Source organism: Salvelinus sp. IW2-2015, linkage group LG16, assembly GCF_002910315.2.
Source record: "Salvelinus sp. IW2-2015 linkage group LG16, ASM291031v2, whole genome shotgun sequence".
Lineage (NCBI taxonomy): Eukaryota > Metazoa > Chordata > Actinopteri > Salmoniformes > Salmonidae > Salvelinus > Salvelinus sp. IW2-2015.
In genome coordinates this window covers 7,203,244-7,230,205 of record NC_036856.1, presented here as the reverse complement: position 1 = coordinate 7,230,205, position 26,962 = coordinate 7,203,244, and the positions used below count along the sequence as shown (strand labels likewise).

The 26,962-nt window shown below is 41.1% G+C and overlaps 1 protein-coding gene across 2 annotated transcripts; it reads right to left on the bottom strand.

Moving 5' to 3' along the window:
* Positions 1 to 111: 111 nt before the first annotated feature.
* Positions 112 to 25,188, bottom strand: LOC111975368 (protein FAM163A-like). Of its 2 annotated transcripts, XM_024003613.1 has the most exons (5): positions 24,529 to 25,188; positions 3,677 to 3,766; positions 3,342 to 3,365; positions 2,994 to 3,108; positions 112 to 2,880 (listed from the first exon to the last, which is right to left on the bottom strand). In XM_024003613.1, exons 4-5 carry the CDS (start codon positions 3,084 to 3,086, stop codon positions 2,491 to 2,493), a joined length of 483 nt encoding a protein of 160 aa, XP_023859381.1. In that variant the 5' UTR covers positions 3,087 to 3,108; positions 3,342 to 3,365; positions 3,677 to 3,766; positions 24,529 to 25,188; the 3' UTR covers positions 112 to 2,490. The 2 variants fall into 2 exon arrangements, with proteins under 2 accessions (XP_023859381.1, XP_023859382.1); XM_024003614.1 differs by lacking the exons at positions 3,677 to 3,766; positions 24,529 to 25,188 and having other exon boundaries at positions 3,342 to 3,658.
* Between the last annotated feature and the right edge of the window lie 1,774 nt (positions 25,189 to 26,962).

The window sequence follows — 26,962 nt, the reverse complement described above, 5'->3', positions numbered from 1 at the left end:
TGTGTGTGTGTGTGTGTGTGTGTGTGTGTGTGTGTGTGTGTGTGNTGTGTGTGTGTGTGTGTGTGTGTGTGTGTGTGTGTGTGTGTGTGCAAAACACGGACAACAAAGGCATTTCAAGCAGTTCTAAATCTTTAATTGTCAAATATAGCATCCTGTTGTTTAAGCATTTTTTGAAAAATCAATTATTTAATGAATAACCTAAACCAACAGAAATGAAGAATGAAAATGTATCCTTATGGGGCATGTAATTCTGTAGATATTCTCAATTGAAATGTATTGTCTAATTCATGGTCTTTGTTTTGGATTTAAAAGGCCAGATTTATAGAAGCTTTTGAACAGACACACAACTTTCACCCCTTTTTAAGGAGCAAATAAACACCAGAAACAACACCTTAACACAACTGTTTTTTTTACGGCCAATCATTTTATAACAGCTTCCCGACTCAACCTACCGCCTAGTCAGATGAGGCTGGTGGGAGGAGCTATAAGAGGATGAGCTCATTGTAATGCCTGGAATGGGATTTATGGAACGGAATCAAACATATGGAAATCACGTTGGACTCCGTTCCATTCATTCCATGCCATACATTAGAATGAGCCCATCCTCCCATAGCTACTCCCACCAACCTCCTCTGCTTTTAGTATGTTTTCAATATTTATTACTTTATTCAATGTTTGACAAAAGTACAGGTACAATACTTGCACTGGTGCAAAGACTCGGGACAGTGTAGGGACCTGATACCAAGGCGGCTTACATTGGGATTGTTGTATCTAATGAGTATTGCTGTTGTCACATGCATGATAGGGCATAGGGCATTTCTGCTCAAAGCAGAACTAGTGAATGTGGTCGGTTTCAGAAGAATATAGCAAAACTAGTATCACCACTATCATAGATGTCCTTTGTTTTTTGCTTTGCTGTTTCAACCAATCTAATTTTGACATATTTTCTCACTCTAAAACATAAAAAGACATCAACAGAGGGCAAAATAATAATATACATGGCCAGCAATATTGTCTAATATTAGTTTAAAATGAGTGCCATATAATAATATAAATAGGCTAATAATTGTATTTTGTTACCAATTACATAAATATTTTATTTCACAAGTTGAAAGAAACACTAAAATGTGTAAAGACATGGACGTTTACAGTTCATAGAATCAACAATCAGGGGATCTGAAGTGTGGACACCAAATGGCACAAACTACATTAAATTATACCAGACTTGCACGTCCCAATTGAAAAAACATTGTGGCCGAATCCCAAAAGTCATCAGCCAGTCAATCAAGGAGACAAACGAATAATTATAAATGCCTTCAATGCATTTGGTAATATATACATTTCCAAGTTGTTGCATCACTGTCAATAAAGAGAAATACAATATGTTCATTTGAACCGTACCGTAGCTTCAGTGCTTTGAGCAAAGAATGGTAGCCTACTCAATGACACGGGTACAGAGACAAACGGACAAATAATCACTAACTGAAATTCTGCATCACCCACTTACAAAATGCCACTGTCCTTACATTAAAACTATCTTTTAACTGTAGTATTTGAGTCATAATATTATGGAATCAAATTCCATGGTCTCAAAAGTAGCCATAGTACATACATCTTTCAATAACAGAAGACAACAAACAATCTTTCAATAGTTCCAGTTACATATGACAAAAAAAAAWTGAAAAAGAAAAACATTAACAATTGACAGCTGCATTGTTAGGCTTTTCTCTCCGACCGTTTCAGGTTTGATTGTGAAAGAGCTTGCATAGAGAAAGCTCTGAAGTAGTCACTGTCTCTTTTGTATTTTCTGCGTTTCTGCGACTTGATTGTTCATCTTCTTCTGATTACCGTCACTCAAATGCAGTTAGCTTTCATTTCTAGTTCAGAATAAAACATACAGAAATACAAAGATACAAGTTGTATTTGTCTCTATTGGCAGATACAAGGAAATMACAAGAGTAGGTGCAGGTGAAACCACAACACAGATAGCCCTCAAACAGTGAAGATTGAAATCCCACACACTACCTTGCCAGACAGTGGATAGGTCTTGGTCTTGTCCCCTTAGTCAATTAAACACAAAGGGATGCTCTCTGCCTCTGTATTACAGGAGCCTAAGGGGGTTTAAACAACAACAAACATAGCTACCTTCATTTAAATAAAAAACAGTACTGTTTGAGTCTACTCGAATCCAGCTGGAAGCTAGCTGACAGGGTAGGGAGAGAGAAGTCAGGAAGTGTTTGACCAGGTCAAGTGGTCAACGCTCCATGTTGTCTCTCAATGCTACTTTTCCATCATCTTCTCTTTAGCGGTCAGCAGAGAGAGACAGTGGCTACCAGTGGCCATCCTCATAAAAATATGGTAATTTACCAGTTTCTTTTATCCAAAGCGAAAATGAACAAATATTCTGTGTACAGAATCAAACCCACAACACCAGAGTTGGAAGCAGCGCACTCCAGCCAACTGAGCCACCAGGACCACATACGAAGTGGGTCACACCTCTGTACTTATAGCGCGAGTGTTGGTATAGAAGTCCGGTGCTGGGTTGCTGCGATGCTGACCGGTGCTCAGCAGGGAGCCGTGCAGGGAGGGCAGGTCGAGAGCCAGCGCTGGGTTCTCATAGTGCGTGGGCATGTAGGTGATGCGCTCGCCACCGTTGCGCATCTCATCGGTGGTGCGGATGTAGAAGGGTGATTCATAGGGCGCGCAGGTGGGGCAGTAGTTGCGGGGAGGCCCTGAGGCGTGGGGGGCAGGGGGCTCCGGGAAGAGGGGGGTGACGGCCGCCCCATCCACCCCGGGTGCACTGCACGCATTGCAGGCAAAATGGGGCTGCGTGATGGAGCCGGTGTCCCCTTCTGACCCATTCTTCTTACAGCAGTAATACTGACGGAGAGGGGCGGAGAGAGAGAGAGGTTGTGATTTGTGACAATTAATTAGTGAATAGAGACTGAGTCTAAGTAGATCTCTCATACACAGACACACACGCACACACCTACCTGGAGTCTACAGTAACAGAGCACTGCTATGATAACCAAGAGAATCACCGTGGCGAGAATTCCTCCGGTTATGACAACAGTTCCAGCTGTCATCCGACCAGCTCTCCATCAAACTCTGGAGGCACAGGAAGTGACGTCATCATCACATGGCCACTGGGCTAACAGAAACCCGGGTTGTTTTCAATAGGACACAATGTAGGGGGAACTGGGAATGTGTGTTCTAATTGGACATATTCAGGTAGTACCTCCCTGTTTCATTACTTTTCTAAATGTTTTCTGACAACAGAACATGACCCAGAAGCACTATAACATAGGACATATTGCTTTAGTGAATAAAATGGAACTCACGTTCAGCAAAGTGTGCTTTAACACCTGCAAGAGAGAAGACCGTGGGCAGTACAATGAACGGCGCAGTTCTGGATGGATTAACCACTTACATTGATCCAAATGACTATATTTACAATTAGGGCTTCAATCATTTCCATGTTCAAAGCAATTTCCTCATAGATGATTAGTATACTGTTATATGCTATGAAATTGTGTCGTTCTTCTGACAACTTTCTCACTGCGATTAACTCTGTCTGTTTGGCCTGACAGCTCAAGACATCTAATTTGAGACAAGAATATATGTGGGGGAGAATAAGAAATAGTGAAAGAGTGACCCCTGTAAGTAGGCTACTCACATCAGAAGAGTGTTCGGAGGGCAGGAGAGGAAAAGCCAGGTCACAGGTGGGAGGAGACGCTGATGGACAGATACACAGCCTCGTCGTTCTCTGACCAAACAAGATAGACAGAATCCAATATCATGTCATATCATGTAATATGCTATATGTAAAACATACAATACCAGTCAAAAGTGTGGACAGACGTACTCATTCCGGGGGTTTTCTTAATTTTTTACTCATTTATACACTGTAGAATAATGGTTAAGACATCAAATCTATGAAATAACAGATATGGAATRATGTAGTAACCAAAAAAGCGTTAAACAAATCAGTGTAGGGACCTGATACCAAGGCGGCTTACATTGGGATTGTTGTATCTAATGAGTATTGCTGTTGTCACATGCATGATAGGGCATAGGGCATTTCTGCTCAAAGCAGAACTAGTGAATGTGGTCGGTTTCAGAAAAATATAGCAAAATTAGTATCACCACTATCATAGATGTCCTTTGTTTTTGGCTTTGCTGTTTCAACCAATCTAATTTTGACATATTTTCTCACTCTAAAACATAAAAAGACATCAACAGAGGGCAAAATAATAATATACATGGCCAGCAATATTGTCTAATATTAGTTTAAAATGAGTGCCATATAATAATATAAATAGGCTAATAATTGTATTTTGTTACCAATTACAAAAAAAAGCATTAAACAAATCAAAATATATTTTATATTTGAGATTCTTCAAAGTAGCCACCCTTTGCCTTGATGGCAGCTTTGCATACTCTTGGCATTCTCTCAACCAGCTTCATGAGGAATGCTTTTCCAACAGTCTTAAAGGAGTTCCCACATATGCTGAGCACTGGTTGGCTGCTTTTCATTCACTTTGAGGTCCAACTCATCCCAAACCATCTCAATTGGGTTYAGGTCAAGGTGATTGTGGAGGACAGGTCACATGATGCAGCACCATCACTTTCCTTCTTGGTCAAATAGTCCTTACACAGCCCGGAGGTGTGTTGGGTCATTGTCCTGTTGAAAAACAAATTGTAGCCCCACTAAGTGCAAACCAGATTGGATGATGTATCGCTGTAGAATGTTTAACACTTTATTGGTTACTATATGATTCCATATGTGTTATTTCAWAGTTTTGATGTCTTCACTATTATTCTACAATGTAGAAAATAGTACAAATAAAGAAAAACTCTTGAATGAGTAGGTGTGTCCAAACTTTTGACTGGAACTATATATWTTTTTTTATCTCTACYTTARGGTTTATCTCTACATTACTTCCTCTTGAACTACACATCCTTGCCACAAGATGGAGCTKCAGAATAAAAAACTGGAGAGGGGAAAAAAACATCAGCATGCTGGTCATTTTCCCCCCKAAAAATCTGTTGTTCACATCATTACAAAATTGTGTGCAAGTGCACACATATACCCTGAAGGAGGTTTAGACCCGGGAGAGGCTGTACATTACTATCTTCTTCTAGATGTGTCCTGAATTATCTGGTCAAATTCAGRCAATTGACCAAATCACATCCATAACGATGAGCTCTCACTCTGAGTAATACTTTGTCATTTCATTTAACCAACACTAAATTCAAGTCCAAACAATTCAGATTATTTCTATCATAATGMCATGGTGAACCACAGACATCACACCAAGCATTACTCACACTACAATCCTGAAACAAGGGTGGACTGGATGGAAAGAAAGGGTGTGTAAACACGCARACACACACACAAGCCAAGCTAGAATTGCAGACATTAGGTCAATGTCTCAACAGCCATGCAGTGTCTATGACCATGGTCTAACTGGCAGTACTATAATACAGAGTGGGGCTTTAAAAGTGATTTAGTGGTCCGTCTCTCTGGTCTCACGGGTGCATTTCACAGCAGCACTGACTTTTAATCAGAGGGATGAAAGGAGCTGAGATATACCTAGGGATCAACCTATCCATGTGATATCAGATTGAACGCACACACACACACACACAAGCACGAGCACGAGCACACACAATAGCCTGACATAGACTGTCACAGGGGCAAACATAGATCAAACACACAGGGTAATAAAGCAGCACAGCAAAGTGCAGACTAGCACAGTCTGACTGACATACTGCAAGCTGACACACACACAAGTACTTAAAGGCAAGATGAAATGCACAGAGAGCATGCGGACACACAGCCCTTCCAAGACGAAAATACAGACACACCCAAGCGATTTAGAAAATAATAATTTTGATACAGAATATTTAAAATTGGCCAAATAATGTCTTTAAAAAATATATGTAACAGAATGTATTTAAAATGTGTGTATATATATATATATATATTATATGAGTGCTGAATGCATCAGAAAATGTAGTTATTGTATTTGAAAATACATTACAGAATTGTAACAAAATGGTGACTGTATTAATAATTCAACTTTAGTACGCTTTGGTATCACGTACATCTATATCAATCTCATTAAGACTGCAGCACTGGCAGTGTACAAGCTTAAAATGGAATCACAGAACAGAAGATAACAAATTAACTGGCATGACAATCAGCCTCATGAGAGGCCACAAAGCCACACCCAACAAGCCACGCCTCCAAATATTTTAATAGGCTGCCAACCGCTACAATGTACAAAAATATAAAAGCAACTTCAAAGATTTTATTGAGTTACAGTCAGGGTTGGGTAGGTTACTTTCTAAATGTAATCTGTTACAGTTACTAGTTACCTGTCCAAAATTGTAATCTGTAATGCAACTTTTGGATTACCCAAACTCAGTCATCTCATTACATTCAGTTACTTTTAGATGACTTTCCCCTGAAGAGGCATTAGAAGAAGACAAAAATGGATGTTACCAATAGAACAACATCTATTGCAGGATAAATCACTGTTAAAGTTTACATAGCTGGCCATACATGGATGTTACATTTTTATTTATGGGTTGGTTATGTAGGCTTCTTCTAACCCATCACTTTCTACTACATATAATAATACCAATCAATTATATCTTTACATTAATATATATATTTTATAAGTCCAAAAATTGATGTAGCAACTACAGATTGCCCCTTATCAAAAGTGTGCGAGTTTGAGCATGTTTCCATTAGGCCTATGGATAAAAAAATATATATCAGCATGAATTAGATTGAGTAATAAAAGCCCTACTTTTATTCCATAGGCTGGGCTCTGCACTATGTAGCTGTTGCAAGAGTGCATTTTTTACTGGCTGTCCACTGGTTTCAAAAACAATGATTGATAGGCAGCTTAAACTTCTTGAATTCAACCATTATTGGGTTCAAATATACATTTAGATTTGTGAACAGCCATCCACAACAACCAATCAATAAGGTGCAAATACGTAGCTAAACGAGAGAGCAGCAGTGTGATTCACATCAATGCACTATGTAGATATCAATAATAAGTGAAATCCATATCGCCGTAGACAACACCACTGCTGTCATCCCTACCTCCAAGCATGTATTCAAGTTGGATAATCTTTGGATGCCGACAGCAGTCACACCATTGGAAGACATAGCTTGGACTGTAGCCTACAAAAGCCCATTCCTGATCTTTTCCCGCGATCCATCAAACACATTTGGTGTGTCATCATAGTTGTCTCTGACTTGTGGTCAGACTCGCTCATGTGGCACAAATTTAAACTTGCGCCTTTTTTCAATGTTGATTTGAATGTCATTGAGAAAACAGAGATGTTTCAAAGATCTGAATTTAAAATMAATCCTCTAAGTAATCATCTAGTTTTTCAAAAGTATCTGTAATCTGATTACAGTATATTTGCTTGTAAAGTAACGGATTACAGTTACCGMTTTTTTGTAATCCCTTACATGTATTGGATTACATGTAATCTGTTACTCCCCAACCCTGGTTACAGTTCATATAAGGAAATCAGTCAATTGAAATAAATTCATTAGGCCCTAATCTATGGATTTCACATGACTAGGCCAGGGTGCAGCCATGGGTGGGCCTGGGAGGGCATAGCCACACCCACTTGGCAGCCAGGTCCAGCCAATCAGAATTAGTTTTTCCACACAAAAGGGCTTTATTACAGACAGAAATACTTCTCAGCACACAACCCCCCTAAAACAATCCCACAGGTGAAGAAGCCGGATGTGGAGGTCCTGGGCTGGCATGGTCACATGTGGTCTGCGGTTATGAYGCCGGTTGGAGATACTGCCAAATTCTCTAAAACAACGTTGAAGGCAGCTTATGGTAGAGAAATGAACATTCAATTCTCTGGCAACAGCTCTGGTGGACATTCCTGCAGTCAGCATGCCAATTGCACGCTCCCTCAAAACTTGAGACATCTATGTCATTGTGTTGTGTGACAAAACTGCACATTTTAGAGTGGCCTTTTATTGTCCCCAGCACAAGGTAATGATCATTGTCCCCAGCATCTGTGTAATGATCATGCTGTTTAATCAGGTTCTTGATATGTCACACCCGTCATGGGCATACACAAACACACTGTCTGATGAACTCTTAACGGACCACAGGCTAACATGGGACATTGACAGACAAAATAGTCTTCCACAGAAGCTGACATGCATTGCATGAGCACAAGCTGATGAATGTACTCACACACTGACATAGGCAGAATATCAAAGACTCCAACACACAGTGTGACATAAACAACATGTCACACAGTCTGACAGACACAGCGTGACACACACCACACACACCACACACACACACACACACACACACACACACCACACACACACACACACACACACAACCTCTCACAGCCTATCACATGTATAACACACACTCGCCACACACACATTTTCTCACAACCTGTCACACACTCACCTCACTGAATCTCTCAAACGCACTATCCATCTCACACAAAGTCTGACACACTGCTCATACTTCCACAAACTGTCACTTTTCCTGTGTGTGTGTGTGCGTGTGTGTTGTGTGTGTGCACTTGCGCATCTGTGCTTGCGCATGTGCATGATGCGGGCGTTTGTTTGTGTGTGTGTGGTGTGTGTGTGGTGTGTGTGTGCGCGTGCGTGCGTGCAGTGAGCGCCAATAGAGGAAGTGTAGGCCCCCAGTCAGCCAGACAGAATTTAGTTTGAGCAGCAGAGCAGATTGGATTAGTGGAGTCAGTCTAATGAGATACAATCAGACGGCAGCAGGTGGACGCTGCGCCGCCACAGCAGGGATCCTAGGCTCCACGGGGCACCACCACTTCCTGTCAGAAGCACGAACAGGAAGTGACCAGTCATGTCTGTTTTTGTCCACCTGCATCTTTTCCTCATAGTCTTTCAAACTATGAGTCGCTCAGACGGTGATGCAACGTCTTTTTTTGTGTACAACTCTGTGTCTGTGTCTAATAGTTGGCTAATTGAAGCAAAAAAAGTGATGTCGGTAATCTTTTTAATATGCCTCCTCTATATAATATAACTCTATTAAGGCAAGATATTCACCCATTTAGTTAGCTCCTATGCATGCCGTCATATCACTTTCTTTCCTTTCAAACAAAAAGAACCCGGCGTACCAGTACCGAGTCGATGTGCAGGGGTACGAGGTAATTGAGGTAGATATTTACATATAGGTAGGGGTTAAAGTGACTAGGCAACAGGATAGATAATAAGCAGCAGCAGCGGTGTATGTGGAGTCAAAAGAGGCAGTGCAAAGGGAGGTCAATGCAGATAGTCCGGGTAGCTATATTTGGTTAACTATTTAGCAGTCTTATGGCTSGAGGGTGCATTGGTACAAATCAGTGGTGATGAACGACCTCAGACAAGGATATTCGACTATTTGAGCCACAGTTTTATGACGCCAGGTTATTGCTGCCCAACCTCAATAAAGGTGGATGAAGGAGACAGGTATGGGTCATCATTCTGAAACCACTTAGTCGTTTAACCATTGCATCAGTATGCAACAATCATTTCCATCTGATTATGTCATCGTTGTCATCTGCAGAGCTAATCCTGGCTAGTTCACCATGTATTTCATGGGACATTGGCGTCCTGTTTGAAGATTCCACACACACACACACACACACACACACACACACACACACACACACACACACACACACACACACACACACACACACCACACACACACACACACACACACACACACACACAACACACACACACACACACACACACACACACACAACACACACACACACAATCTCTCTCACCACAACACACAGAAAACAGAGAGAGGGCTGGATGAACCACTCACTCACACCACTGCTGGGCCCAGATTAGAGAAACAATGCCATGGCATGTCGCAGCCTTCAGTCCCCTTACACTGCCTGAAGAGCCCAAACACTGATAAGACTGCAGTACACAAACGGGCTTCTGCACCAAGTCACACCGTCTCTGTCAATGGGCCGAGGACATTTGGGGACACTTTTCTGGAAGGGCCAGTTGTAAGGACTTTACGCGAGCCGTTCCAAGTTTCCTCAGATCGGCAGAATGACATAACATTAAAGAATGCTCATTTCATTTGATGTCAACAATCTAAGCTGGAAAGGGCTCAGTACTCAGGTCCTGGAGAGATGCAGTGTGTGTAGGTTTTTGTTCCAGCCCAGCACTAACACGTCTTCAATGTATTCGAGCTGGAACTGCTTTCCAATGTGTTAAAGCTGGGATTGAATAAGTGCCTATGCACACTGCAGTCGTTGAGGAAGAACATTGCCAAGGGGTTCATTAGTCCGTATGTGAGACAATTACAGATATGAACATTGAGATGGTTACACGTTTGGAATGCTGTATGTCTGGAGGTCTCTATATTATTGATAATAAGTGAATAAAACCTAGATTGAGTATAATAACGCTAATGTTAGTGTGTGTGTGGCACTGTGGTTCGGTCCCTGCCAACACAGCCCTCCATCTTTCTCCCTCTATCGCCACTATGAGTGTGCAGATCGATGAGCTGACACACGCACACGTTTCTGTTGCCATGACACTGGGGAGATGTTTCCTCGACCCTGACCAAACCTATCTTCCTTAAACAGCCCTTCATACACACAGACACACAGAGAGACACACACAGACACAGACACACAGAGAGACACACACAGACACAGACACACAAAAACACCCATCATTGATATGCTCATGCACACACGCGCACACACCCTCCTGCCACTTCGAGTCCCATCATCCTCTTCACCTCCATCACCATCCTCACGCCGTCTTTCATCCCGTCAACCTGTTGTTCCCTTGCTCCCACCTCCACGTCCTCCATCTCACACAAGACATCAAGTGTTTTATACTGTTAAAAGCCCAGTGAGCCTATAAAGAAGTTCTATGAGTAATTCTAATGTTGAGCACCAACAGCAGTGGTCTCTATTGTTCTTTATAGAGACTTTATAGAGACTATCTGCAGARTGAGTCACAAATGGCACCCTATTCCCTTTATAGTGCAGTACTTTTGACCAGGGCCCAAAGGTAGTGCACTATATAAGGAAAAGGGTGCCATTTGGGGTGCAAAAATCGAAGCTAACTGTAGAATTGAATTGGTTAAGACACTGAAGGTTAAGACAACCAGCAAGCCAATACAGTTTCTGATATGTCCCATCTTTCCTATTCAACAATTCATGCTAAGGTATTAGGCCTACACATTGACGGTGGATGGGGTGTGTTCCATTTTGACTCGATTCCAATTCCGAATTTACGTCTTTCACACTTGTAAGCTCTCTGCAGATGTGGCTACCTAGTGCGCTCGGAATAAATTTCATGTAACCACTGAAATCCCTCACACTTGCCGGCCAACATATTTTCTGGTGGAGTTTTCATTCAATAGGGTTTTGAGTACATTTATGTTAAGAAATKCCTTTAAATACGGTGTACCTTTTAGTTAGAATTTTGTCTACAATTTTGTCTATATAGAATACACCGAGAGAACGGTTCTTAATATTAGGGATCAATGAAAGAAAGTKATCTAAATATATGCATATTCATCTCCATTTCAGCACCAATTGGTAGATTTAAAAATACTCTCTTATAGATTATTTCGATTGAGGAAAYTATTTATGAATCATAAAAAACTGGTTTGGAGAGCCTTTATGCACGAAAGAAAGAAAACYGTGGTTTGATTCGTTCTGAGAATTCTGCATGATGGCACAGCATTTCATCAACTTTACGGTGGGAAAGGTGATATGTTGATGTGCTTCAGTGTGCTGCCATATGACTGGTTTCACATTTGTCTCCAGAGATTATAAGGTAAAATGATCTAAAACAAGTGTCATGTGTATTTCCAATTCCCTTATCCAAACGGATTACTCATTACCTCAATCTTACCAGTAGCTCTTATCAAGATGTAAATTACAGTGCATGGAATTTCTATCGGAAAAAAATTATGTTCTGGAGAGACCTGAAAATAGCTGTGCAGCGATGCTCCCCATCCAATCTGACAGAGTTTGAGAGGATCTGCAGAGAAGAATGGGAGAAACAAAGACAGGTGTGCCAAGCTTGTAATGTCATAAATCAAATCAAATCAAGTTTATTTTATATAGCCCTTCGTACATCAGCTAATATCTCGAAGTGCTGTACAGAAACCCAGCCTAAAACCCCAAACAGCAAGCAATGCAGGTGTAGAAGCACACACTTGTAATGTCATACCCAAGAAGATGTGTAAATGTAATATTTCTGTTTTTTATTTTGTATAAACTTGCCAAAAAAATGGAAAAACCTGTTTTCACTTCGTCATTATGGGGAATTGTGTGTAGATTGATGAGGGGAAAAAACGACTTAATCCATTTTAGAATAAGGCTGTAACATAACAAAATGTGGGAAAAAAGTAATGGGGTCTGAATACTTTCCGAATGCACTGTACTCTACCACTCTCTCTCTCACACACTCATATTCTCTCTCTCTCTCTCTCTCTCTCTCTCTCTCTTCTCTCTCTCTCTCTCTCTCTCTCTCTCTCCTTCTCTCTCTTCTCTTCTCTCTCTCTCTCTCTCTCTCTCTCTCTCTCTCTCTCTCTCTCTCTCTCTCTCTCTCTCTCTACGCTCTCTCTCTCTCTCAAACATACCTCTCTCCTATCTCTCTCACATTACCTCTCTCTCACACATACATTACCTCTCTCAATCACTCTCACAAGCCCACGAACACACACACACACAACATGCATGCACACCACAGCACAACACAAACACACAAAAACACACACACAAACACTATCTCTATCTCTCTCACACACAGACACACAACCTCTCTCTCTGTGTCTGTCTGTCTCACTGCTTCTCGCTCTCCCCCCGGGAATATTGCCATATCTTTGACTGTCAGTCAAACCTAACCCCTCTCTGGGCCACCATCATAACTACATCCTTATGGTTCTTTGGCCTCAGAAGATAGCCTACCAGTCTTCCAACCATAGCACACTAAAGCTAGTCTCAACAACAAATAACGCAATTCTTTCATAACCATAGATCGACTTAATGCTCTGCATACTATTCTTCAATCAATGTTTAAACATTAGCAAAGAAKCCTTGGCATCCATCTCTGGGATGTAAATGTCTTCATTACAAATCCATTCTAACCGACAGAGACTCGTCTTCTTATAGGCCTCGATTGTTACTTCAAACAGCTGACTGGAACGTGTCACGAACAGCTTCATTTTTCAGAGCCAAACTAAAATCCTCTTACCATGTGGCACCCCCCTGAATCTCTCAGTTGGCGCTGAGAGCACATTATATTGTGGAAGCCTCCAAGCCTTGCCGCTGTATTGGATGCCTGAGCTTGATATCGCACACAAAAAAACACAACCCAAATGGGATTCATGGTCACAGAGTTAATGTCATTTCTGTAATTCTGTTATCAGGAGCTACAGTTGGCTGTCCTCTTTGCACGTCTTCCCTTGAACTTATTTGTGTTAAAGTATGTTTGGATGGATAGAGAACAGAGAGGGGGAGAGTCTGAGACTCAATTAAGAAGGGTTAATTCTATTGCGTATTTTATGTCGTCTCACAACGGGCCTACCTGGCAGAACAACATTGTGTCCTTATGACTAACGTTCTAAACGTCATTGTACATCTTTACATTTTACCCCAGAATTCCACTTCAAATCAACCATAGGGTTTTAAGGTTTGCCTGGAGGGAAGCCAGCTCCACATTCTCAAACACAACCTTTTCACCACATCGTCTCTTCAACACTCTGCCTCTTCATTTAACAATCTTTAAAACTATTAAGTCAATGTCAATGTAAAGACCATGAGGTAACCACCCACATGAAAACATACTATAMTATTCACTGTTGTGTTTTTGTACTTTACTGTAGTATTCAAGTCTGCAAAAACACTACAGTGAATATTGAAGTATTTACTGTAGTATACTGTTGTATTTATAGTTAACTATAATATAAAAACGGTAGTATATTCTATTTAATGTAGACCGTTTGCAGATTGTAGTATACTGTAGTATTTATGTATTTTTTGGGCGGACATTCCTGTTGTATTTACTATAGTGTTTTTCTTTTATGATCTTCCACATATTAAATGGAGGCTTTCTCCTTCAGGAAACCTACTGGAGAAATACTAAGAGCACATTTTCCATAACCTGTACATAGGTAGTTAAAAAAGTGTAGTGTTTTTGCGGACATTACTGTGTGTTTTTTTTTTGGGGGGGGGGGGGGGGWYYTGCTGTAGTATTTACTGTAGTATTCTACATCATACCACAACATTCTATAGTAAGTACTACACATGATCGAAGGATACTACAGTGTATAGTATAGTATTCTACAGTATACTATAGAATTGTATAGTAAGTACTTTAGTATTCTACAGTAAACTGTAGTATTTTTCGGGTGGGCAGGCTATACTACTGTTGTTACAGGTTGTTCTGGTAGTCTACTGGTAAACCAGGGATTCAATTCTAACACCAGGAGACAGGGAGCAAACACTACCAATTGATTACGTTTCAGCTTGTGGACATCAGTAAACATCTGTTTAACAGGATCTACTTTGTATTAAGATAGGAGCTGCAAAAACCCATCTGATACATTGACTGAGCTGAGCTTACAGGACAAAAGGTAATTGGCAGCTAACCACAAATAAAGGTAGCGGGGCATTGGCTAACATTTCAGTCCAATTACTTGATTTTCTCCTGGTCATTTAGGTGCAGAGTGTAATGAATGATTTCCCTCCATCCTTGATAAAAGCATTGGGTGAATGATGACTACTGTATAGATTCATCTCATTGGGATATAGTATAGATGGTCCTCCACAACCCCAGGGTTCCTCTGTGTAGAGAAAGAGCATCTGTTTCCATCTCCATCCCGCTCCCAGGCCATTTCAAGCTCCAAGGGCCCCATTTATAACCGTTGTTTAAATGTTACACTAAATATCTGCATGCACCGTTTCCTCTAATAAATCAGACCTGACGTAAAAGTGTGCGCGCGTTAACGAGGATTATAACTCCGTCTGAATAACGCCCATCATTCACCTTTTATAGTGACAATAACTCCCTTATTTGCTGTATACGTTTGGAAGTATTGGAATTAGACTGACATAGTAATTCTAAAGGAAATATCAATGGGGAACTTGATCAAATGTCTTCGGAGGTGTTGGTAGAATTTTTTTTTTTTCAGGGACATTTGATGTAGCTGACCGTTTCAATTGCAAATTGCAAATTGTTGTCGACCTGTAAACAGATTGAATTCGCTAATGTTTTGCATTTACTCTCTCTCGAACCAAAATATGCTGCACTGACCGCGAATTCTGAAACGTCTACTCTGAAAACATTCAAACTAAAGTAGGCCTACTTAGTGGTAGCCTTCCCACTTCAATGCAAAATATAAACTGTGTTCACCTGTTCAATTATACGGTATGTTATAAACGCGCTCCCTTGGAGCAAAAAATATGAAATTATAATAGCCTATCTAACAGGCCGCCCAATTAAAAGCGATGCGCATGGTAATATGAACTCATCATGGCCAGAAAAGTTGCAATGGCAATATTATGTATTATGTTTATAAATGACATTTTGTCTAGGCTACTTTTCTGTCGCATGGATAGAGCAAAATATTTTAAATACCAGTAGCTTAAGTGTAGACCTTACGGTGAAATGCTTACTTACAAGCCCTTAACCGTCAATGCAGTTCAAGAAATAGGGTTAAGAAAATATTTATTAAATAACTAAAGTATATATTTTTTAAGTAACAATAAAATAACAATAACGAGGTTGAGGTTATATACATGGTCAATGTGCGGGGGTACAGGTTAGTCAAGGTCATTTGTACATGTAGGTAGGGGTAAAGTGAATATGCATAGATAATAAACAGCGAGTAGCAGCAGTGAGGGGTGGGTTAATGTAAATAGTCCGGATGGCCATTTTATTAATTGTTCAGCAGTCTTATGGCTTGGGGGTAGAAGCTGTTACGGAGCCTTTTCGACCTAGCTACAGTATTAACTACTGTGAAGTGGGTCCAATTAAATGAGAGATGGGACGAATGGTCGCATATCCTAAATTGTTGTAGCCCTATAGGCTATTTCGAGGATGTAACCATCATGGTCAGAATTTATTCTACAGTGATCATGGAAATAAAATAAATACTGTAAATTGGAAATATTAAATTATTTTGTTATGCAAAGATAAAATAATTAGATTTTCACCCTTCTCACTAACAGCAATTGATAGCACCTTGTTATTATACAGTATTTAGATAACTTTTTTTGATATGACTAAGTCATCATACACTGAGTGTACAAAACAAAACAGCTCTTTCCATGACAGACTAACCAGGTGAATTGTCACGACTTCCGCCGAAGTTGGTCCCTCTCCTTGTTCGGGCGGCGTTCGGCGGTCGACGTCACCGGCTTTCTAGTCACCACCGATCCATGTTTCATTTTCGTTTTGTTTTGTCTTCATTGTACACACCTGGTTTTCATTCCATAATCAATGTTCCTTATTTAACCCTCTGGCTTCCCCTTTTGTTTTGTGCGTGATTGTTGTTGTCAAGTGGTTTCTTTTATGTGCTCTGGATATTTATCCTTGTTGGAACATTGCTTATTTTGAGTAAAGCTCTGATTTTTACTCATACCTGTGTCCTGTGCCTGACTCTGCCTTATCCATTCACCTAGAACGCTGACATGAATCCAGGTGAAAGCTATGATCCCTTATTGATGTCACTTATTAAATTCACTTCAATCACTGTACATGAAGGAGAGGAGACAGGTTAAAGAAGGATTTTTAAGCCTTGAGACATGGCTTGTGTATGTGTACCATTCAGAGGGTGAATGGGCAAGACAAAATATTTAAGTGCCTTTGAACGGGGTATGGTAGTGGGTGCCAGGTGCACCGGTTTGTGTCAAGAACTGCAACGTTGCTGGGTTTTTCACGCTCAACAGTTTCCTGTTTGTATCAAGAATGGTCCACCACCCAAAGGACATCCAGCCAACTTGACACAGCTGTGGGAAGCATTGGAGTCAAAGTGGGCCAGAATCCCTGTGGAACGCTTTCGACACCATGTGGAATCCATATCCCGGACAAATTGAGGCTGTTCTGAGGGCAATTTAAAAAAAWWWWTTTTTTGTATATTCCGGATTTCCCCAAGTCTACTAGGCTACTTTTGCCTTCTTGCAATGCAATTCTTCAACCACTAGAAACTGTGCGTACGCATGGTCTAAATTTTGCGTGAGGACAAGCACATTCTCACGTCAAGTTCAGTTTATATAAATGCCAACTTTTGCGTGAAAACTGTCGAGCACATGTTTTGGGGCATATTTTGTGTGTAGGCAACATTTATAAATGATGCCCCAACTGAGACTGATTCCTCACTGCTGTATGCTAGCCCGCTACCGAGTTCTGCTCCTTCAGGGCTCATCTGTAAAAGAGACGTTGGTCTCAGTATGACTTTAAAGGTTAAATAACATGTTTGATCTCGCAAACAATGTAAAGTACACATCCGGTCAAAAGTTTTAGAGCACCTACTCATTCAAGGGTTTTTCTTTATTTTTACTATTTTCTACATAATAGTGAAGACATCAAGACTATGAAATAACACATATAGAATCATGTAGTAACCAAAGAAGTGTTAAACAAATCTAAGCATATTTTATATTTGAGATTCTTCAAATAGCCACCCTTTGCCTTGATGACAGCTTTGCACACTCTTGGTATTCTCTCAACCAGCTTCATGAGGTAGTCACCTGGAATGCATTTCAATTAACAGGTGTGTGTTTTTAAAAGTTAATTTGTGGAATATCTTTCCTTCTTAATGCGTTTGAGGCAATCAGTTGTGTTGTGACAAGGTAGGGGGGTATACAGAAGATACCAAACATTTTACCATATTTGGTAAAAGACCAAGAACAGATTATGGCAAGAACAGCTCAAATAAGCAAAGAGAAATGACAGTCTATCATTCCTTTAAGATATGACAGTCAGTCAATATGGAACATTTCAAAAACTTTGAAAGTTTCTTCAAGTGCAGTCCCAAAAACCATCAATCGCTGTGATGAAACTAGCTCTCATGAGGACATACAGGATTGGAAGACCCAGAGTTACCTCTGCTGCAGAGGATAAGTTCATTAGAGTTACCATCCTCAGAAATTGTAGCCCAAATAAATGCTTCACAGAGTTCAAATAACAGACATATCAACATCATCTGTTCAGAGGAGACTGTGTGACTCAGGCCTTCGTGATCGAATTACTGCAAAGAAACCACTACTAAAGGACAGCAATAGGAAGAAGAGACTTGCTTGAGCCAAGAAACATGAGCAACGGCCATTAGACCGGTGGAAATTTGTCCTTTGGTTTAGTGAGTCCAAATTGGAGATTTTTGGTTCTAACCGCTGTCTTTGTAAGATGCGGTGCGGGTGAACAGATGATATCTGCATGTGTGGTTCCCACCGCAAAGCATGGAGGAGGAGGTGTTATGGTGTGGGGGTGCTTTGCTGGTGACACTGTCTGTGATTTATTTAGAATTCAAGGCACACTTAACCAGCATGGCTACCACAGCATTCTGCAGCGATACGTCATCCCATCTGGTATGCGCTTAGTGGAACTATAATTTGTTTTTCAACAGGACAATGACCCAACACACCTCCAGGCTGTGTAAGGGCTACTTGACCAAGAAGGAGAGTGATGGAGTGCTGCATCAGATGACCTGGCCTCCACAATCCCTCGACCTCAACCAAATTGAGATGGTTTGGGATGAGTCGGACCGCAGAGTGAAGGAAAAGCAGCCAACAGTGTTCAGCATATGTGGGAACTCCTATAAGACTGTTGGAAAAGCATTCCAGGTGAAGCTGGTTTAGAGAATGCCAAGAGTGTGCAAAGCTGTCATCAAGGCAAAGGTTGGCTTTTTGGTTACTTCATAGTTTTGATGTCTTCACTATTATTCTACAGTGTAGAAAATAGTAAAAATAAAGAAAAACCCTTGAATGAGTAGGTGTTCTAAAACTTTTGACTGGTAGTGTATAAATACTGTAGATGTATAGGAGTGCATTAAGCAGAAAAAGGTGCAATTTAACAATAAATTGAATACCTGACTTCCCACCAAAATCCCTGAACATAAACTGTTTTATGTGCTATAATTCTGTCATTATCTAATGGATTGGAATATCTTCATCCAATGTCCAACTGTTGCATTTATTAGAATTGTTTTTAAAACCTTTTAACAATTTTGATAGCCAATGCTACTGTAATAGTATTGGTATTCTGTTGGTATTCTCAGACCATGTTCCAGTATTGCTGATGGGAGATGTCCCGATTATTACGTGACGGCAACCATCCCAGAATAGGTTTAAATGTTTTTCTGCCCTGCTGGCTTTGACTTTCTTCTGCTCAGCGTGCATGTCTCATCTGCCTGTCTCTCTCGCTCTCTCACTCCAAGGACAGCCGACTAGCCGAGCAGACGGCTTCAGATGTCAGGCCTAGCACAGGCAGTACAGCAGCGAAGCAGTGCTCAGCCCTTATTCAGCACACGCCTTAGAGCATCCTAATTCACATTTGTTTACTCAAAAGGGCCCCGAAGAAGAGGACTGGTTCGAGGGCTTAACTCAATGAGGTTCCATGAGATGGGAATGCTTATAGGACACATCCTGGCTAGTAGAGATTTTACCACAAAAAGTGTGCATTTAGCTAAAATCAGCCCCACATCTTCAAAATATTGAATGACTAATGTGTGAGAAAACTCCTTCAATGCCAAGGTTGCACGTGTACCATCTAGGGACCAGAACTAGCCCCTTACTTTGCAGCATAGAGGAGAGTGGGATAAGTTGAGCCAAGTTGAAACCATACACAAAATGTATAATTTGACCAACTATTTAGGAAGAGGTCATCATTTCATGAAGTCTGTGAAAGAAACCACATGGGAAAAGTCTCCTTCCTGAGTGGTATGACAGCTGCGTGGTCCCATGGTGTTTATACTTGCGTACTATTGTTTGTACAGCTGAACATGGTACCTTCAGGCATTTGGAAATTGCTCCCAGACTTGTGGAGGTCTACAATTTATTTTCTGAGGTCTGAGGCACTGCGTTTGAAGGTAGGCCTTGAAATACATCCACAGGTACACCCCCAATTGACTCAAATGATGTCAATTAGCCTATCAGAAGCTTCTAAAGCCGTGACATAATTTTCTGGAATTTTCCAAGCTGTTTAAAGGCACAGTCAACTTAGTGTATGTAAACTTCTGACCCACTGGAATTGTGATACAGTGAAATAATATGTGAAATAGTGAAATAATATGTCTCTAAACAATTGTTGGAAAAATTACTTGTGTCATGCACACAGTAGATGTCCTAACCGACTTGATAAAAATATAGTTTGTTATCAAGAAATGTGTGGAGTGGTTGAAAAACGAGTTTTAATGACTCCAACCTAAGTGTATGTAAACTTCCGACTTCAACTGTACATTAGTTGGGGTCTGTATAAGCTTCAATATGAGGTGCTAAACCTTGCATGAAAGTGCATCCTAGTAGCTGTGTGGGCTAATCTAGTCAAACTGTTTGCCCTGGGGTAAGTTGAGCCAATGGCAAAGTGAGCAAATTGTAGTGTAACAATAGGGCCTGGCCAATGTTTAAAAAAATACAAAGTGTGTTAGGCGTTATGCCTGTGTTAAAATATGCTTAAAATTATTCAAAGACAAAGCGATTGTGATTGTGTTGAATTGTGTTTGGGAAATAAAGATAGACATGGTTTTAAAAAGATAGTGGGAATATTTCCTTCAGTACAGAAATGTGTAGGGGGCTTAATTTACCCTGCCCCGCAGCTCAACTTACCTCATACAAGGGGTAAGTTGTGCCAAGAGATCACTTTTTTTTGGACAAGCTATGTTTTCAAAACTGTAATGTTGACATGAATTCTGATTATTTCCAGGGATATACAACACCCTGAAATATGTAGATATCTTTGTTAGAAAAAAGATTACTATATTCCACTTAATGGAGTGATGCTGAATGGAAAACAGTTCTCAACTTACCCCCCTCTCCCCTATTGGTGTCAGAAGTGGGATGGCGTTACAATGGGGAGGTATGTGAGCTAGAGGGAGTGTTCTGAAAAAGGGGATAGTGTAGCGACCAAAATGGCTAAGTTAGAACATTACAACCCTACCAACAGCCTGGGCATTTGATACAAATTAATCGTTTGGTGGATTACATTGATATAGCGCTTCACTCGTTCTCAAATCACATATGATTACATGTGGATAACTCGCCTCTACTCCACTACCACAAATGTGGAGTCAGCGCCTACAGTACATGGGTGCACAAATAGGCAGCTATTCTGCACCCAAACACTCACAAGACATCAGCTATGTGGAAAGCAGTGGGGTTGCAAGTTTTAAACCAGCTAAGGACAAACGAACGTTGCATTAGATCATAGGAGGTGTTTCTGAAAAGGCTTCCTTGTTCCGAAGTAAAAACAGCAACAGAACTGGAGAGTGTAGCCGATGAGTCACGTCACCCTGCAAAGTGCTATTTTAGCAGAAAAGAGCAACTCCCAAGTACAGTAGTACGGTTCCAAGAGCCATGCAGGTCCCAGTGAGGTGCTGTGCCAGGGATCTGCCTCCAGGTTGCCTCCAACTCTGGCCTCGCAGGCTTCATTCGCCTTGGCAGTGTTTCAATGCTCTGCTGCTCCACTCACACTGCGCATCGCCCCAAGCACTCGGCTGAGCAGCACGGTACGTTCACCAACCCCAAAAAGCTGCTGTGCAAACAGAAAAACCCACAAAAGTGCTTTCCCATGGGTAAAATCTACCCCCTCACCCCGAATGCAGAACTGCAACAGCTAGCTATGGTTGATTGATCGTTAAATATTCTATATGGTTTTAACATCTTATACAGATGGGCCAAATCTTTGGTACACTTTGCATGTCGGCAGAGCAGAACTGATTTGCAGTAGTCCTCTCTTTCCATTCACCTCCGCCTTCAAGCAGACCTCCAGCTATAACCGTGTTATAACTGTCACTCTTTGTCCAATTACATTAGAACTGATGGAGAAACATGGTTTCATCATGGTCTTTGGGTGTCGAATGCTCCTCCTCAGCTCTACAGGTCTCTCTCTCTCCCCTCTGTTAGATAATCACATGAATCTTTTGATAGAGCCGCCGCTAACTTTGCACTTGGAAACACCTGGATCCTGCAACTGTAAAAACTTGGCTTTTCAATCATTTAAATATCATTTACTGCAACAATATTTTTCCATCACAGGGTAGTTGTAGCCAAGTATTCGAGCTGAAATGCTCCCCTCCTCCATTTCCCTGAAAAAGCACTCATCTCTTCATGTTCTCAGAGAGAATACATCTATGGCACCGTCAGAAGGTGGCTTGGAAACATGACCAAAATGCAAGGTGAGAGGGTGATTTATTTTCAACGCCAAGTATGGGAGATAGCCGATACCAAACCAGAAAGGGATAACATCAAGTTAAAACATTTTTTTTGCATTAAACACTTCTTGATTAAATTGACAACTGAAAGCAGCAACTAATAAATGATTTTCCACTCTTTGGTTTCTGAGTATGATGAAAGGTGGTGCATATCAGTGTGCATATTAGTTCAGCTAGCTAGCCACTTCAGTGGTCAATGAAGCCCTCTCCTGAGGTGTCAGAGTTTCCTTCTCTAGTGAATGAGACATTTTAACTCGACTGCCTTTTCACTTGAAGTGCTGTATGTATTTTTAATCATCACCGAGATCTCAAAACTTAAAATGCAAGAGATATTTCTTGATATGAGCGATATTAAACTTTTACAACAAAGACAGCTTATGTCATACATTTGGAGAGTAGTGGCTGTGATTCATTCTCATATGAGGAGTAGAATTTTACCTTCATTTCAGTATTCAAACATTATCGTTATTAAGATCTAATTACTGGTCGCCTCACTACCTTTCTAATTTCAGAGTTTCTACATGGATAAATACCGCAGCATCAAGTTCTTGCTTGAACTTTAAACACTGATTGGTACATAGCGGAAAAAGCTCAGCGATGCAGTGTGCCGTAGAAGACGGGTAAAATGGAAATAAACCCTCACTCAAGACATGGGCTCTCAGCTCCATCAACAGAAGCCTCTGGGCTTGCACTGTAAGTACAGCATCACATGGCATATCCTCTCTCTGTTGTGGATATGGTCTTTTGATCTCATATCCTGTCAGCCAAGTATGGACAACAATGCAGAGCCCCATGGGAAATCAGTCTATTGCAGCATTGCCTCTGCTGGAGGTGAAAGAATTAGGGAGAGATGGCGAGATAGTCAGAGACCTTATCAATCTTGTTCTTATCGAGTTGTCTTTTTCCCCTCTCATGGGTCAGTGGGCTCAACATCCGGACCTGGAGCATTACCAATTCATCTGGCTCTGTGTGTGTGTGTGTGTGTGTGTGTGTGTGTGTGTGTGTGTGTGTGTGTGTGTGTGTGTGTGTGTGTGTGNGTGTGTGTGTGTGTGTGTGTGGTGGTGTGTGTTTGTGTGTGTGCATAACCAATTTCCTCTTCAATATAACAGTCATGGAAGCAGCAATTTGTCCCCAAAATACACAAATGTTTTTCATTTTAGGGGGGAGAGAATACGGGGTCAGTGCTGTTACGCTATCCCATCATACAATAGTCCACAGAAATACTTAAGTGGAGTGTGAGGTGTAAAGGGAAATGGTAGCCTACACATAGGATCAGTGCTTGACTTGGGCAGGAGCTCACCTGAGCGGAGTACCAGCACCTCCCATTTTCTACTGCTTGAGCTCCTGTAACGCTAATAGAATATTAGCTCAAAAGTATTGTGGAGCTCCTGCACCTCAATATAAACAGTACTGGCACCCAATATTAATACTAGCCCCTATTTCAGTCCAAGTCAAGCACTGCATGGGCTGTTTACACTGGCACCCAAATTCTGATCTTTCCCCACTAATTGGTCTCTTGACCAATCCCGTCAGATCTTTTCACATCAGATCTTTTTCAGAGTAGATCTGATTGGTCAAAAAGAAAAATATGACTGAAAAAAAGATCAGATTTGTGCTGCCTGTGTGATGGGTTCAGTTTCTTCTCATATATATTCTACAATCAGTTGATTTTATGCGCCCCGGGCTCCATTAACACTACTGATACCCATGACAGGCACATTTCACGTTCAAATAACTGCAGGAATAGACTCAAGAGAGCCACATTATAACCTACTGTTTGATCCAGCCCTGTGGCACACATTGAAGTGAAATTCTCTCCCCATCGCCGCAWGAATCATTTTCATAATCTCTATATATTCTAAAGACCTGTCAAGTCAATAAACAAAAGCAATCTTAGACACGTCCATAAACAATGCTGTCCTACCTGAATCGAACGTCTGGATTTATTTGACCAAGTATGAATGTTGTTCAGGTTTTCCTGAACAGATAGAATAATTGAACGAGGTTGTGTCGTTCCGCGTCGTCCGATAATTGAGTCCCACATCACAAAACAGGCTATACTTACTTGTCGGGCACTGTACGTGTCACATTGTTCGTTTCCTCAACTTGCAGTATTCCTCTTGAGGTTTACCAGTATAAAAGCCACCCCAAATGTTATTGCATTTCCGAGAAGATAAGAAGGAAAGTGCACTGGAATAGGCTACGGATTGCGGCGGACGTTCATCCAATGAGTAGCCTGCGCGCGCGGTGCCTCTGGAAGAACGCAACAGTCTTGGTGCTGGATAGTCATTTCAATAGAGGTCAGAGTACAATAATAGCCACTATCACCCGGTGAGGTATCGTCACGGTTATGTAGCCCACTCGCAAAAAGGATCAGGCAGAAATGCACGCGCTCAGTCTTGTAGCGAAAAACAAAATAATGAATGCGCATCAAATTATTGTTTGGAAAGAAGGATGGAACTTACAATATTGCGCCCCTTTTGTCACGCATGAGAACCTTGTCTTCTCTGCGCAAAAAAAGCTCAGTAATCCAGTAGGTGGGAATCCAGATCAAACGAATGAGGTGTGGATGAGTGAATGGTTAGGTTGGAGAGAGTGAGATTGAATGTGCAATGCCACTTAAAGTAGACACCCAGGTGAAAGTAAAAGAAGAATCGTCACGAATTGAAGGGGCACGTTTGAGTCGCTGCCCTAGTAGCCATTGGGTTTTGTTTAAATGATGTATCTGGTCACTGTTGTTTCAAAATGTAGCTACCACATAAATGCTAGTATTGGTGCCATGCCCGTCGGAGACAAAATATGCAGTTATGCATTGCGAGATAATTGAAATTAATTTCGGGAATGCAGTACTTTTCAGCAATAAATTAAAGAAATTTCAGTAATGTTAATTACAAAAAGAGGCTTCCCATGATTGATTTGCCATCAATCACCTGTACGAATTAGGCTAATCCAGGCTACTCAATCAAAAATAAAGGCACAGCAAACATTGACAGAGCTATCAACCCTCCTCTTTATTTGAAACCGGAGATGGTGGTGTGATTAAGAGACTGTGGGGGCAGCTGTCCAAGGTCCTGAAGAGCCCACCAATGAATGATGCCGTGGACAGCATTTCACTTTCAGTGTAAGCAACATAGAGTAGATATAGGCCTATACTGTTTTTACCAGCGATAATTGCACGATACACGACCATTGCATGATACAGGAGTGATATAACAGGCAGATAGGCAAATTATGCATATGCGCCAGTGCTCAACTACCTTTAGATTGAGTTGATGGGAAACTCTAATGGTCAACCATGTCCAATCAAGAGTTAAACTCCCCTACACACTCTCTGATGACATCTGATTTCCAGTCCAATGTCCCTTCCATTCCCCATTATAATAATTTCATAGTTCACTAAACACGGCCCTGAAGATGGCAGATGTGCACAGAAGTCCTGATTAGGTTTGGAATGGATCCATCCTGGAGTTTGTCACTTACAGGCCACATTCCCCTAAGCTAAACCATAATAGGCCACAAAATCTACAGTGCATGTGGCCGATATCGAAAGAGGTAGATCTAGGGTGACACTTTATTTGGAGAGTCCCCTTATAGATGTTAATCAGATTTGCAGTTAATAGTTAGAAAAGCTATGGACCATTTATGGGGGCCTCTCAAAACAGTGTGAAAAGATATACTATACAGATTTCCAATTGCTTTAAAAAAAAAAAGTGAATACCTTTTCATAGTATTTAGAGTGTGCCACCATACTGGAGTTGAGGGAAGAAAAGGTGACACATGAGAAGTATAGATTCCAGCATTTCGATAGAAATACCATGGGAAGGAAGGGACGTAGTGTGGAGGGCATTGTTGAAGCATGTGACCCGGGAAGTTTGGGTGCTTTTTGGACAGAGTGTATTGATCAGTAGAGATGCTAGGACCAAGTGTGAAACGAGATCTGTGTTTAAAGTGCTGGGTCAGTCCGTTCCACCCAGACGTTCTGAGAGCAGTGACCTTACAGGAACACAGAGTAGGCGTCCCAAATTGCACCCGGTTTCATAGCTCACTACTTTTGACCAGAGCCCTACGGGTCAAAAGCAGTGCACTAAATAGGGAATAGGGTGCCATTTGGGACACAACCAGAGACTCGGCATCAGCTCGTCTGTCTAATGGTTATTAATGGTGGTGATTTTGCCCATTGACAATAATAAGGCCCAAGCGTAAAGGCTAAGCATTTTGTTTCAATCAACCTTGCATACAGGCACCCATTACACTAATGACTACACACAAGCAAGCAGTTAGTGTAAGTTCTATCCAGACTCTCCCCATTAACAGCAATTGGTGATTCGATGAAATGGAGGGATAAAAACAGAGGAATGTAAAATTGTCATTCACTGCAGGACAACTCTTATAGCATTGATCTCCATGTGACCCTAATACAATTGCCTAATGGATGTTTGAGGAACCAGTGTGAACCTTGTGTTGGTATGTGAATCATATAATAAACCAACTAACATCTA